This window comes from Ornithorhynchus anatinus, chromosome 17, assembly GCF_004115215.2.
Source record: "Ornithorhynchus anatinus isolate Pmale09 chromosome 17, mOrnAna1.pri.v4, whole genome shotgun sequence".
NCBI classification, from domain to species: domain Eukaryota; kingdom Metazoa; phylum Chordata; class Mammalia; order Monotremata; family Ornithorhynchidae; genus Ornithorhynchus; species Ornithorhynchus anatinus.
The window spans coordinates 7,936,750-7,952,343 of NC_041744.1; the positions used below are offsets into that span (position 1 = coordinate 7,936,750).

The 15,594-nt window shown below is 48.9% G+C and overlaps 1 protein-coding gene and 1 long non-coding RNA gene across 2 annotated transcripts in view; one reads left to right on the forward strand and one right to left on the reverse strand.

Moving 5' to 3' along the window:
- Positions 1-7,273, reverse strand: part of ABR (ABR activator of RhoGEF and GTPase) — a 162,805-nt gene extending 155,532 nt beyond the window's left edge. Inside the window, exon 1 of the mRNA XM_029081817.1 lies at positions 6,667-7,273. Coding sequence (XP_028937650.1) covers positions 6,667-7,258 — 592 coding nt within the window. The 5' untranslated portion in view covers positions 7,259-7,273. The remainder of the gene's footprint in view (positions 1-6,666) is intronic.
- Positions 7,274-9,712: 2,439 nt separating this feature from the next.
- Positions 9,713-10,965, forward strand: LOC114817738. The gene is made up of 2 exons (XR_003765596.2): positions 9,713-9,880; positions 9,969-10,965. It is a non-coding gene; the product is annotated as an uncharacterized LOC114817738 (long non-coding RNA).
- Positions 10,966-15,594: the final 4,629 nt, after the last annotated feature.

The window sequence follows — 15,594 nt, forward strand, 5'->3', positions numbered from 1 at the left end:
GGAAGCAAGGTGTTGGAAAGGTCTGATTAATAACTCTATAAATATTTTGAGCACACATGCTCCATGGACTGAGGAAGAGTATGGCAGAGGCTTGGGTTTCTGGTCTGGACTCCATTGTCTTCTCAGCTGAGTGAGAGGACAAATCACTTGATCTTTCAGTGTCATCCTTTCCTCATGTGCAATATGAGGCTAGGCCTCCCAGGTCTGTTGTGCAGAATTATCGGTAATATACTTTCATATCTGCAGAGCCCCAGGCGGGTGCTTGAAATGCTGCATAAACATATGCCAGCAAGGTATGGCCTCCAGAGATGGGGCGAGAGACGAGTTGGTCTACATTTCCTCCTGGGCACTTAAGGATTTGGGGGAAGCTGTAGCAAGGACCAGGCCACTGTGTTTCAAATGATTTTCCTAGGTGCTGTTAGAAGGTAAGCCCTTTGTGGGTAGAAAACACACCTTAGACTCTTCCCAAGTGCTTAGTACAGTATATTACCATCTTCATCATTATCATCAGTATTTATTGAGTGCTTACTAATCGCAGAGCACTGTATGAAGCGATTAGGAGAGTACCGTGCAACAGAGTTGCAACCTAGGGGGGAGAAATAGTTTATATCATTTAAAGATAGGTATGTAAACACTGAGCCTCAGTCAATCTCATCCAGTGACGGCATAGTGCAAGCAGAGCACTATACTAAGTAAAGTCTGGATGTGATGATGAGGATGAGGATGATGATGATGATGGAAGAAGGCTACTTGAGGACCACTTGGAGGCTGCACCAGCATCCAGCAGGGGCACCTTGCTCCTCTTTAGGCCAAGGGGATGTGAGCTTTCAACTTTCTGAGGGTCTCCTCTGGCTAAGTTTTTGTTTCTTTGGTATTTGTTAAGTTGCTTACTATATGCCATGCACTATCCTAAGCACTGGGATAGATATAAGTTAATCAGGTGGGACACAGTCCCTGTCCCAGATGGGGCTCACAGTCTTAATTCCTATTTTACAGATGAGGGAATTTAGGAACAGAAAACTTATCTGGCTTGCTCAAGGTCACACAGCAGACAAGTGGCAGAGCGGTGATTAGAACACAAGTCCTTCTGAGTCCCAGGCCTGAGCTACATCCACTAGGCCGCACTGCTTCTCCAAGTCAAACAAATCAGAAATGAAAATCCCAGGGCCAATGTGATGCCCAGAGACCTGTCCCCTGGTTCCAGAAACGGATGTCACACTTACAGAAACAGCTTGGACAACACCCAAAATGCCCTGAATACAAAACTAAACTGAAAAAAAAGTAGTCACCCTAGTTTAAATCACTGCTAAGGAAAAAAGGGATTAAAAAGAAAAACACAATTCTAAGCTGCTGCCAGCGTATCTGAGCTTTAGACTTCCTTTAAGCCTTCCCATCTATGGAAGATTGGAGCTAATCAAGGATCAGAAACACCAGAACTGAATGCTGAAAACTTTTTAGGAGGGTTGACAATTTATTGTGCAGAAATCCACAAGTCAGTATGAGGTCCAAATCCCGGCGTTAAAGTTATTTGGGGAGGTAGGATGGAGGAAGATGCATAAATGAGCAAGAGGACAATGGTGGGGGAGAGAAGAACAAAGCACAGGTTAGCTAAAGAGAGACAAAGAGTGCAAGCTGGGGTGGTTTGCGAGAAGAAAGTAGATAAGAAGGAAAGAGAGAACCAAATGAGTGCCTCAAAGCTAATGGTGCTGAGTTTCTGCCTGATGCAGGGAGAATATGTAAGCATTTAAGATTTTACTGTAGGAATGGGGAAATGGGTGCAGAATGATGTGTTAGAATTATAATCTGGGCAGCAGAGGTTAGTACAGACTGGTGAGGGGAGAGAATGGAGGCAGGGAGACCACTGAGGATGTTGATGCAGATGTCAAGCTGTGCTAGGAAGAGCACCTGAACCAGGATGGGAGCTGTTTGGAAGGTGAGGAAAGGGGAGAATGGGGAAACGGAAAGCACAGACCAAGATTTAACAACAGAATGGATGTAAGAGTTGAAAGAGTGAGGACTCAAGAATAACGCCAGGGATGGAGGTTTCAGAAATAGGGAAGATGGAAAATCTGGATGGAGGAGAAGATTGAGGAGGGAAGATAAATTCAGATTTAAACTTACTGGGCTTGCCTGGGGAGGTCTTGCAGGCAAGAGAAAATAGGAGACCGCATATGGAGGAAGAGGATGGGGCTAGCGAGATCGATTTGAGAGTCATTCATCTGTACAGCCGTGGAAACAAACCAGAAGAGTGGATGAGCTCAGTGAGAGACTGCGTACAATAAAGACTGAGCAGCAGAGGCGGGAACCCAGACAGGGAACTGTGAAGGACACACAAAGTTAGGGGTGGGAGGAGGCAGAGGAAGGGCCAGCAAAAGAGACTTAGAAAGAATGTTGGGAGAGATGAAAGGAGAATCAGTGGAGAACTACCTTGATGAAACCAAGATTAGATAGTGAAGGTGGCTCAGAGATAAAGGAAGATAAGGAGATATCACACCTCTTTCTCCACAGAAATGCTACTTTTCTGGAGGGCAGACAGAAAACCAAAAGAGGGACTGGGTTTGGGGGGGACTGCAAGGGAAATCCAATTCTTACAAGACCCATGGGCCTCAAAGACTTCGAAATGACAGACAGGATATAATAAAGATCTTGGCCAAAAAACGCAGAAAGCTGAACTTTTTTCAGCCATGGGAATGGCCACTTGCTAAGGAGAGATAATGACAAGATAGGCAAGGAACAATGAATGCTAATTTCAGCTCACTTACTGCCTCTGGGGAGGACTCAGTGGTTACCTTATTTCTTTTTCCTCATTTTGCAAGAAAGCTTTATCGTCAGCGGCATAAAGGGAGGGCTGAGTTGGCACGCTGGGATTTAAACCTGTGATTCAAAGGAATCAAAGTAAACCTCTAAGTTTCTCCACTCCCAAGAGGCACACCAAAACCTCTCAGCCACTCTGTCAGTCAAGAAAGAAAAAGAAAAACCCTAGGGACATGGCTTAGAATGTCACATTCAAGGTTACTGGGGAATATCCAATGCACCTAAGGAATTCTGGGCAGCAGGTCCCAATTAATGGGGAAAACCCTACCTAACACCAAGGAAACTATGTAACTTGTGTAGTAATATTTCCATCTGTAATGTTAATCACGATTGCATTCCTGAGAGAAAAAGAAAACCAGGCCCTTGGGGAAAGTCTATTCTTAATTAGGAAAAACAATCCACAGTTTGATCTCAGACTTGCAGAATATTGAGTGCTCCCAGAAACATACACACACTCTCACTCTCTCTCCTGATAGCAAACTTCATCTTGGCATTCTGGTCACGAGGTACTGATCACCCGTCCCCTTCACACTTTCTTCCTAGATCCATTTCTACCTAGTTGGGCAGAACTGTGCTTAAGTATCGTCCGGCTAGGTTATGTGAAAAGGGATTTCACAAGGCTATCCTCCTGCCTTCCCTAAATGACAAGTATCCTTGTGTTTTTAAGGCACCAAAGAAGGAGATTCCATCCACTCCCCCAGAACCAATAACTCATTTTCACCAAGCTTTTAACCCTTCTCCCCAACATTGTAAGCTCTCCCTCACTGTGGGCAGGGAACATGTCTACTAACTCTGCTATACTGTACTCTCCCAGGTGCTTAATACAGTGCTGGGCACATAGTAAGTGCTCAATATATATTGACTGATGATCAATTCCATCCAAGAACCAAAGAGAAAAAGGAACACACTACTTCCCCCGTATGCTCTCAAGCACCTAGTACAGTGCTGTGTCCAGCAGGCGTTCCATAAATACTAATGATGAAAACGGACACCCATAATAATAATAATAATAATGTTGGTATTTGTTAAGCGCTTACTATGTGCCGAGCACTGTTCTAAGCGCTGGGGTAGACATAGGGGAATCAGGTTGTCCCACGTGGGGCTCACAGTCTTCATCCCCATTTTACAGATGAGGGAACTGAGGCACAGAGAAGTTAAGTGACTTGCCCACAGTCACACAGCCGACAAGTGGCAGAGCTGCACCCATCATCTTCCAACCTTAAGGCTCACAAAAAGGAGTTGAAAAACAAAAAACCCAGTGATTCAAAACGCTACGTTTGCTTAGTCGTTTTAATTGAAACCACTTTAAATAAATCATAGCCATTGCTACTTGTCTGTCAAAGGGATGACATTAAATAGCTGGACTTCTTTCAAAGACTGCATTTTGCTTCCCGGGAAGAAGGCAGTGAGTTCCATCTACAAAAGCTGCAGACAAGCACCAAACTCTGCAGAAGATGGGAGTGAGCAGAGAGAGAGACCCTCGGCACGGTCGATCATGTCATTAGGGATGAGAAGTACCACAGCGTGAAAGGGGATAATGATTACGCCAGTTGTTTGCGCCAGAAGGCACGCTCAGCTCTGCTCAGGGCTTTAATGATAAGACACGGGTCACCGGGCTCTCAGAATCCTGCACTGCCTCCCCAGGGCATCTCTCCCGGGGACCAGCCAAAAAGGTGAAAAGATAAAAAGAGCAAGAGTACCAATTCCAAGCGTCTACTTGGCCAGCGGGAGATCTGCCACCATCAATGAGCTAAACCGCGCGGCGGCCACAATGAACTCGGCCATTCAGCTCTCACCTCTGGCACGCTGCCCTTTTCTGACGAAGGCTCCTTGTAACGGCCTCCCAGAGTTAGGATCACATGAAGGACCTCCCCCCCAGGGCCGCTCATATGAGGTTTAGTCAGCCAGAAATTTAGACAAAAAAACAAAACCCAGATTACCTAATTCAAATTCTCTGTTCTATGGTCACAGCATAAAGACCGAGGCCGGGGCCTCGTACTCTGAGAAGTTACATGGCGGCACCAGAAGGGCGGCATTCTCTGTCTTAGAACATCATCATCAGACTTCATCGAGCACCTACTACGTGCACAGAGCTGTGCCGGATGCTTGTCGACATCCTCAAGGATAGTACAGGTTAAAAGGGGAGAAGATTTCCCCAACTCCGCTCGGGGCTCGATGGAGTCGGGGTCGTGCCTGCCTTTCCTGGAGGAAAGAGAGAAAGGCAGAGGAGAGGGAACAGCAAAGGCCCGGGGTGCTGGTAAGGGAACAAGTTCCACTCACACAAAATGAGCGGGGGCCACTAAGAGTTGACGGGACATTCTGGCATTTAGGGCTGAGATTCTCTTCTCCCCTCACTGAGTTAAAGGGTCTTGGAAGATGATTCCTGGCCAACGCTGAAGAAATGCTACCTATGGGAAAAGCAGCCAGTCAGCTAATGAATAAGTGTAATTGATCAAAACATATGAAATGATGGGCTTTCTAAGTGTGCTTTTAGCCAAAGAGGGAGATTTTTCATTCAAATACTGCTCTCCCTAAGATCTAAGATCTAGTAATGGAAAGTTTGGAACCAACCCAAAGTCGGGGATCTTTGCTGCAGTGCTCAGGAAAGGAAAGCAGACAACAAAGTGGGGGTGGTCCCAAAATCTTCACTCATTCATTCATTCAATAGTATTTATTGAGCGCTTACTATGTGCAGGGCATTGTACTAAGCGCTTGGAATGTACCATTCGGCAACAGATAGAGACAATCCCTGCCCAATAGCGAGCTCACAGTCTAAACAGTCTAAAATCTTAACCTCGGCTTGACCTGGACGCCCGACCTCCTCTTCTCTTCCCCCTGCTCCCTTCCCTTTTCTCTTCTGGGGGGGGGGGGGGTGACCCCCTGGAAGGGGTTAGGAGTGGCTCCTGACAGGGACTGGGTTTGGAGGAAAATTTGAAAATCGAAGGCCCCGCAGGGGCATAGAAGGGGTCAGAACTGTTGCTCGCAGGCTCATTCATTCAATCGTACCAAGTGCACTCTTACTGTGTGCAGAGCACTGGACGAGGCGCTTGGGTCAGTCACCCCATCTCAAGTCGGGAGGATGGGCCCTACCGGGTCCCAACGGCCTCCTGGCTTGGGCTCCGCCTGTCCAAATCCGGGTCAGCGGGATGGGCACCGGGTAGGGCGGGGGAAGGCCGATCCCAAATGCCTCCGGTGCCCATTTCTCCCACGGTTGTCAACAACTGCCACATCTTATTATCTTAAGAGTGTAGATTAGACTGTAAGCCCGTCCAACGGCAGGGACTGTATCTGTTGCCGACTTGTTCATTCCAAGCGCTTAGTACGGTGCTCTGCACATAGTAAGCGCTCAATAAATACTATTGAATGAATGAAGAGTGGGCTGGTGAATTCCCCTGCCAGGTAAAAGTATTCCGAGTGGATCCTTCTTCTTCTTCTTCTAGGGAGGGCCGGGTCGGAGGGGTGAAGAGGGGCAGGGTCGAGGCCCGGGTGGGGGTCGGATGGAGGGAGGGAGGAGGAGGAAGGGACAGAGGGGGCAGGGGCAGAGAGGTCGGGGGGGAGCTGCGGCCCCGCGGAAGGGCGATCGTTCACTCAACAGATTAATTTTATTAATGAGGTGTCCATCCCCCCTCGATCCCATTCATGGTGATAAAGTTGTCTCGTTTTTCTGTTTTGCTCTGCCGTCTGTCTCCCCCGATTAGACCGTGAGCCCTTCCCCGGGCAGGGATGGTCTCTCTCTGTCGCCCAACTGTCCATTCCGAGCGCTGCGCACCCAGTAGGGGCTCACTAAATACCAGGGAACGAATTTACGGATCGCGTCCTTGGTGCCCGAAGCGCTGGGCCGGTTGCCCCTACCTGCGGAGGAGGCGTCCTCGTGGTCGGAGCTGTTGCAGCTGCAGTCGCTGGCCCGGTCCGGGGAGCTGTGGGCCGGGGAGTCCCGGCCGGGCACCCGCAAGAAACGGTGGCCCCAGCTCGGGGCGGGGGGCTCTTCGGCCGGCCGCGGCGGCGGGGAGGAGGAGGACGACGAGGAGGAGGGGCGCCCGTCCTCCCTCTGCGCCTCCGGACAGTCCGGCTCCCGGCCGAGCCGGCGGGGCAGCCGGCGGTGGGGGCTGCCCGGCTTCTCCGACCCGGGGGTCTTGGGGTCCCGTCCCGGGCCCCGTCCGGGGGCTCCCGGCTGGGGCTCCGGCTCCTCGTCGTCGTCGCTGGAGCCGCGGGGGCCGCCCGGCCGGGCCGGTCCTCGGCCCCGCTTCTCCCGGGCCAGGGCGGTCTGCAGGTAGATGACTTTGAACTTCTCCTCGGCCAGCACCTGTTGCAGCTCCTTCAGCTTCAGCTTGCTGCGCTCCAGCTGCTCCTCCATGGCCGGCACCGAGTCCAGCCGCATGGCCGGGGCCCGTTCGCCGGGGAACTCCGCCTGCCAGTGCCGCTCGAACTCCTCCGGGTCCCACATGGCCGGGGGGTCCCGGGGGAGGGTCCCCGGCAGGGACCGGTCCTGGCGGGGCGGGGCGGGGCGGGGCGGGGCGGGCGCTGCTGGGCGCTCCCCGAGGGGGGGGAGCCCGGCCGCCGCTGCCTCGCCGAGGCCTGGGATCTCTTGGACGCGTCTACCCTGGAGGGACAAATAGATAAATGGACAAAGTTTTCTTTTTTTTTTTTTTTTTTGTTCCGCCTCCTCGGAGCGTCGCTGCTGAGGTCGTGACGTCAGCGGACCCGGACCGGCCCCGCCGCCGAGGTGAAGGCGGGGACAGGGGAACCTGGCGGCTGCCGCTCCCGGGCGGGGCGCAGGGGGGCGCCCGGGGTTGGGGCCTCCGCGCGCCGCAGGTAGGGCGCGCGCGCCACGGGCTGGGGGCTGGGGGCTGGGGGGGGGGCGGGCGGGAAGGCGGAGGCGCGCGTGCGCGGGAGCCGCCAGGAGCGCGCCGGGCAGCGTCGCTCACTCTTTCTTTCTTTCTTTCTTTCTTTCCTTTTCTTTTCTTTTCTTTCTTCCTTCCTCTTCCTTCCCTTCCCTTCCCTTCCTTCCTTCCTTCCTTCCTCCCTCTTCCTTCCCTTCCTTCCTTCCTTCCTTTCTTTCTTCCTCTTCCTTCCCTTTCTTCCTTTTCTTTCTTTCTTTCTTTCTTTCTTTCTTTCTTTCTTTCTTTCTTTCTTTCTTTCTTTCTTTCTTTCTTTCTTTCTTTCTTCCTTCCTTTCTTCCTTCCTTTCTTCCTTTCTTCCTTTCTTTCTTCCTTTCTTCCTTTCTTCCTTTCTTCCTTTCTTCCTTTCTTTCTTTCTTTTCTTCCTCCCTTCCTTCCTCCCTTCCTTCCTTCCTTCCTTCCTTCCTTCCTTCCTTCCTTCCTTCCTTCCTTCCTTCCTTCCTTCCTTCCTTCCTTCCTTCCTTCCTTCCTTCCCTTTATTTCTTCCTTCCTTCCTTCTTTCTTTCTTTTATTCATCCATCAATTATATTGAATAATTCATTCAATCAGTAATAGCGTTGGTATTTGTTAAGCGCTTACTCTATGCAGAGCCCTGTTCTAAGCGCCGGGGTAGATCCAGGGTCATCAGGTTGTCCCACGTGAGGCTCACAGTCTTCATCCCCCTTTTACAGATGAGGTCACTGAGGCCCAGAGAAGTCAAGTGACTGGCCCACAGTCACACAGCTGAGAAGTGGCAGAGCCAAGATTCAAACCCATGACCTCTGACTCCCAAGCCCAGGCTCTTTCCACTGAGGCATGCTGCTTCTCTATAGTGTTGGTATTTGTTAAGCGCTTACTATGTGCAGAGCACTGTTCTAAGCGCTGGGGTAGATCCAGGGTCATCAGGTTGTCCCATGTGAGGCTCGCAGTCTTCATCCCCCATTTACAGATGAGGGAACTGAGGCACCAAGAAGTCAAGTGACTTGGCCAAAGTCACCCAGTTGACAGGTGGCAGAGCCGGGATTAGAACCCATCACCTCTGCCTCCCAAGCCCGTGGACTGTCCACTGAGTCATGCTGCTTCTCTATTATATTTTTGTGATTATTATTATTATTATTATTGGTCAGAAGTTCAAAATACCAAAACAATTGGTATTTGTTAAGCACTTACTATGTGCCGAGCACCGTTCTAAGTGATGGGGGACATCCAGGGTCATCAGGTTGTCCCACATGAGGCTCACAGTTTTCATCCCCACTTTCCAGATGAGGGGAACTGAGGCACAGAGAAGTGAAGTGACTTGTCTAAAGTCACCCAGCTGACAGGTGGCGGAGCCGGGATTTGAACCCATGACCCCTGACTCCTAAGACCGGGCTCTTTCCACTGTGCCACGCGGCTTCTCAGTTACAATGTGGCAACAGATAGAGACCATCCCTGCCCATTGACGGGCTCATAGTCTAATCGGGGGAGACGGACAGCAGAGCAAAAGAGAACAACTTAGGTTGTCCTAAGTGGGGATCACAGTTTTAATCCCCATATTACAGATGAGGTAACCGGCACCGAGAAGTTAAGGGGAGTCACACAGCAGACCAGTGGTGGAGCTAGGATTAGAACCCACGGCCACTAATTCCCAAGCCTGTGCTCTTTCCACTAAGCCATGATGCTTCCTTTTATTATTATTATTATAAGGCTAAGGAGAGAAAAAGGGATTGATTTCTGGCTAGCCCAAGGCTGGATTTTCGAAGCCCTTCCCTGTAACCACCCTTTCAATCATTCATTCAATCATTCAATTTGATTTATTGAGTGCATACTGTGGGTAGAGCACTGTACTAACCACTTGGGAAAGTACAACAATAAACAGACACATCCCCTGCCCATATCTTTTCATTTTCTCCATGCCAGATTTCTTTGGGAGGTAGTTGCATTTTTTTTTTTTAGAAATGTAACAGATTTTCCCCCCAGTTTGAGTTATTTCTCAACAACCCACCCAATTACCCAACTCTCTACCAATAGGTAGATATCCCTTGGAAATGCACTGGCCAACTAGAGTTATGCTGCAATGGTCTACTATGGAGTGTGAATTGGTGCCAAGTTCCAAAGTTTCAAAAGGAGTTTCCTGGGGGACTGTCATCATCAAAGGCAACAAGGCTCTGAAACACCTCCAAAGAATCCTCTCCAAAGAGTGGAGCCAGGTACTCTCGCCCACCATAAATAGCAGCCTAATGGGAATATCCTCCTGCTTCCCAGCTGACAAGTCCACTGTTTTGTCCTCTCCCACAGATCCCTCATCCCAGCTTGCCTCTTCTGGGAGCTTCTCCTAAGCCGCCGTGAGCAGCCAGGGAAGATGGTGGTGGGTTGGAGAGCGTCAGGGCCGAAGAGGAGTCTTTTTAACTGACCGAGCCTGAGGCCAGACACAAGGCGTCTCGACATGGTGGTACGATGGGTGGGAGGAATGGAGCTATTTTCCAGGCATCCTGTCAGGACTATTTACTCTAGTTCTATTTGACTGGCATCTCACCAGAGACCCAGTCAGCCCACTACATACCAGGTGATATTCCCATAGGGGCCGAGCCTATCTCTACATCCCAGGGGTCAGATCCAGCAAGCCCCAGCAAAATAAAACCCAGTCAGGATCTCTGTTGAGCCCATTTCCCCACCTCAGGGGCTCTCTCTTAGATTCCTGCATGCTTTATCCAGCGTGCTTAATCAGCAACAGTGATGAAGGGTTTTGCCATTATTACAGGCCTGCCACTCTTGCATCAGTCTTCTTGATGATCAGCTACCCTGATTGTCCACCTTGAGTCTGAAGGGCTGTGACATAAATCTGAGTTCCCCCCTTCTGGAACGCTTCGTCAGCTGGGTCCCTCACTCCCCAGGGACACAATTTAGCAGACTTCCCTCTTGCCTGCCCTTCTGTCTCCAGCCTTGCCCACTGCTGACTAGGTAACAGTGATCATTTAAAACCAGAGGCAATCTAAATGCTCCGTTTGTCTGTCCTAGTTAATTCTGCTTCTCTTCGGAAAAGATGCAAATTGGGGTCTCCCTTCCAGGCAAAGGGAAGGCTGTATTTCCCTACCCTGTCACTCAATCAGCGTACAGTGGTGTTAATATTAAACATCATACTGCCATCTGTCTGCCATACAAACTCTGTTTGCAGCCCAGAGCTCGGGATTATTACACGATAGTGTTATTCACAGTGGGTCCAGCCCTAGGAGCCAAGCCTGGACCTTTCTGTGTATGGAACTCAGTGCTGATTAAAGGAAACAATCTGGTCAAATAACAGTTGCCTCTGTTTTTATAAACTTAGAACTCAACTCTGAAAATAACCACTTGCTTAAGAGAGGGAGTAACAAACTACCCCCAGGTGAGTGGGTAAGGGATGCTAATTTCACTCTTTAGCCCTTTGTCTATCCTGTGGGGGAGGTGGACTGGGAAAATCTGTTTTTGTAGATTTGTTTGCCGATTAACCTCTTTGCAGTGATTATGCATGGTAAATCTGGAGGGAGGTATCAGAGAAGTCCATCTCACCGTGCTCTTTTTGGATTCCCTTTCGCTACCAAGTATATTCACCTCACTGTGATTTACCTGCTGGCCCTGGGGATGGGATCTTTGAGTTCCAGGGCCTTAAAGCTCAGGAGCAAAGTGCAAGGAAGCTGCAAAGGAAATACCTCTGAATTCAAAGCCAAGTTGTCCAAAACAACTAACAGACTAGAAATGGGGGTGCATGCTTCCATCAATCAATCAATCAATTAAAAGTAGTTATTCATTCATTCAATAGTATTTATTGAGCACTTACTACGTGGAGAGCACTGTACTAAGTGCTTGGAAAGTACAACTTATTGAGTGCCTGTGTGGCAAGCACTTTTCTAAGGGCTTGGGAGAGTACAGTAGAACTAACAATAATAATCATCATGGTATTTGTTAAGCACTTATATGCCAAGCACTGTTCTAAACACTGGGGTTGATAGAAGGTAATCAGGTTGGACACAGTCCCTGTCCCACATGGGGCTCACAGTCTTAATCCCCATTTTACAGGTGAGGGAACTGAGGCACACAGAAATGAAGTGACTTTCCCAAGGTTACACAGCAGACAAGAGGCAGAGCCAGGATTAGAACCCATGATCCTTTGACTCCCAGGCCCCACTCTATCCACTAGGCCATGCAGCTTCTCACCCTGCCCTCAAGGAGTTTACAATCTAAAATGTGAAATAGGAAGTAATAGAATATAAAGATATATACATAAGTACGCCCGGGGAGGAGGGGTAAGCATCCAATTGCTTAGGTGGCATAAAAGGTTCTGAGCAATTGTGGTTGTCAGAGATTGTAACAACTATATCATGATATGTTGTACGTGCTTACTATGACCCTTCAAGAACTGTGCAAAGTGTTGGGGTAGATAGAAGCTAATCAGGTTGGACAAAGACCCTGGCCCACAAAGGGTTCACAGTCTAAATAGGAAAGATCAGGTATTTAATCCCCATTTTACAGATTAGGAAATTGAGGCACAGAGCAGTTAAGCGACTTGCCAAAGGTCATCCCACAGGCAAGTGGCAGAGGCGAGATTTGAACCCAGGTCTTCTGACTTACAGGCTTGTGCTCTTTACACTAGACTACAACTGTTTATTTATAATAATAATTAGGATAACATTTATTTAAATCTTATTATGTGCCAAGCATGGGACTAAGTGTTGGGATAGATTGGATACAATCCCTGTCTCACAGAGGCCTCACAATTCTTGTAATAGTAATAATAGTAGGGAAAGCTAGAATTTTAGCTCCCATTTTCAGATGAGGAAACTAAGGCATGGTGAAGAAGTGACTTGCTCAAGGTCACACAGAGCCAGGATTCAAACTCAGGTCCTCTGACTTCCAGGCCCAGGTTCTTTCCACTAGGCCACGCTGGCTCACTCTACAAAGAGCTGGGGAGTCCTGGAATTGGGGGCTTGGTTCTCACAGTGGGAAGCTTAACAGACATGATAACCGTGGGCCATTTCATTCCAGTTTAGCATTTCACGTATAGCTCGGCAGCGGCAAGAGCCATTGATTTGAGACACAGGTTTGCTGAGCCTCTGAACCAGCCCAGTTTCCGCTTTCAAAGTCTGTACCCTAGTAGACTTCACTCCTCTAATGCCAACCTACTCACTGTACCTCAATCTCGTCTCTTCACCGTCCTCTCGCCCATGTCCTGTCTCTGACTTGGAACATCCTCCCTCTTCCTATCCAACAGACAAGCACTCTTCCCAACTTCATGCCTTATTGAAGGCACATTTCTTACAAGTGGCCTTCCCTGACTAAGCCCTCGTTTCCTCTTGAATTTGCTCCCTTTTTCACCTTTCCCTCAGCCCCACAGTACTTATGTACATATTCCTAATTTATATTTATATTAGAATGTCTGTCTCCCATCTAGACTGTAAGTTCACTGTGGGCAGGGAAAGCGTCTACTCACTCTGTTATATTACATTCTCCCAAGCGCTTAGTACAGTGCTCTACACCCAGCAAGCGCTCAATACATACAATTGATTGATCGAGTAGTCCCTTCCGATTTGGGAAGCAGAATATGGGAGTCAGGACTCACCAAGCAAGCATTCTCTGTCCTTGGCCCCTTTCCCCCCTGTAGAGATGAGCCTTCAAGCTATGGGCCACTAACCCCCGATGATAATAGCTAATCTCTTAGGAAATGTGCCATTTACTCATCAGAAAACAATTCTGGTTTTGAGTGGCTGTTCATATAGCTCCTCGCCCAGAGGGGAAGATTCTCTTCTCTTTGACTCATGTAAGTGGAATAAATATGATCTGCGAAGAGGAAATTGGATGAAAGATAAAAGAGAAAGTGAGGAGGGTGAGTGTTGGTGGTGAGGAATATTCACACCTTCAGCAAAAATGCCCTTTTAAAGTGAGAAGGGTGAGTGTTGAGGGGTGAGGAATATTCGCACCTTCAGCAAAAATACCCTTTTAGGATCAGTGGTATTTACTGATGGGGCGATTTTTCCACAGTACTTCTGAAATGAAAAACCACTTGGACCAAGTCGGAGGTGGCAGGGCTTGGGGGCCAGAGATTGCAACCCAATCCTGGGGCAGGGGAAGACAGGCACCGGAAAGGCTGAGCCCAGCCACTACAAGTTGAAGGAGAGCTGGGTGGCAGTGGGGGTGTCACTTTGTCCCCCTGCCTCGTAGAGGAGACGGGAAGGTTTGGGCGACCGGCTGAGTCATTTGTTTATTGGAGGAAGTGACTGGGTTTTGGAACCATATAAGGCTGTTGCCCCTGTCTACTTAATCAGCGCCCATTTCAATCAATCGAATTTACTGAGTGCTTATTGTGTATAGGGCACTATACTAAGTCCTTGGAAGAGTACGGTACAACATAACAGCCCCATTCTCTGCCCACGAGTTTACATGGTTTAGTGGATAGAGCACGGGCCATGGAGTCAGAAGGACCTGGGTTCTATTCCCAGCTCTGCCACATATCTACTGTGTGACCTTGGGCAAGTCGCTTCACTTCTCTGGGCCTCAGTTACCTCATCTGGAAAATGGGGATTAAGACCGTGAGCTCTATGTAGAATAGTGACTGTATCCAACCCAATTAACTCGTATCTACCCAGCGCTTAGTACAGTGCCTAGCACAAAGTAAGCCCTTAACAAGTACCACAATTATAATAATGTTGGTATTTGTTAAGCGCTTACTATGTGCCGAGCACTGTTCTAAGCGCTGGGGTAGACACAGGGGAATCAGGTTGTCCCACGTGGGGCTCACAGTCTTAATCCCCATTTTACAGATGAGGGAACTGAGGCACAGAGAAGTTAAGTGACTTGCCTACAGTCACACAGCCAACAAGTGGCAGAGCTGGGATTCGAACTCATGAGCCCTGACTCCAAAGCCCGTGCTCTTTCCAATGAGCCACGCTGAATTATTATTATTACCAGAGGGGGAGACAGACACTGATATAAACAAATTATGGACATATACATATGTGCTGTGGGACTGGGGGCGGAGTGGGTATGAATAAAGAGCACGGGCTTTGGAGTCAGAGGTCATGGGTTCAAATCCCAGCTCTGCCACTTGTCAGCTGCGTGACTTTGGGCAAGTTACTTAACTTCTTTACTTCTGTAAAATGGGGATTAAGACTGTGAGCCCCACGTGGGACAACCTGATTCCCTTGTGTCTACCCCAGCGCTTAGAACAGTGCTCTGCACATAGTAAGCACTTAACAAATACCAACATTATTATTATAAAGGGAGTAAGACAGGGTACTTCAGAAGAGAGTAGGAGAAGAGGAAATGAGGGCTTAGTCAGGGAAGGCCTCTTGGAGGAGATGGGCCTTCAATCATGAGAGAGCACTCTGGAGTGAGTGGGCAAGGAACATGTCTGCTAACTGTTACGTAGTACTGTCCCAAGCATTTAGTACAGTGTTCTGAACGTAGGAAGTGCTCAATAAGTACTATAGGTTGATGGAAAACAAAAGGAAATCCTGGTGTCTCCTGCAGCAGAGTTCAGCACCAATTCTCCTTCAGGGGTGGAGAAAGAGAGGCTGTCCCCAGAGTTCTTCTGGGCAGAATGACTATTGTTGTTCTTAGGAGATATCTGTCCTCAACGAAAAGGAAGGAGGAAGGAGGGGGCGGCAGATGGATGAGAAAGCGCTTTAACTGAGTTGGCAGCTGGGAAAGGGGAAGTGAGTAGAGAAGAGAGAGAACCTTCATTGACATTGCCTGGCCGGACCCCGAAACTCAGAAGAGATGAAGCCGAGTTCGGTGAGAAGGTCGACAACCACCAGGAAAAACAAAACAAACAAATCAAAGAGGGGAGCAGATAGGTAGAGAGGAAAGCCCAGCTGGACTTTCTGACCAGTTAATTTTGGGGTGTCCGCCCCAGCTCCCAGCAACTTCTAGTTATTCCAGGGAAATATATTAG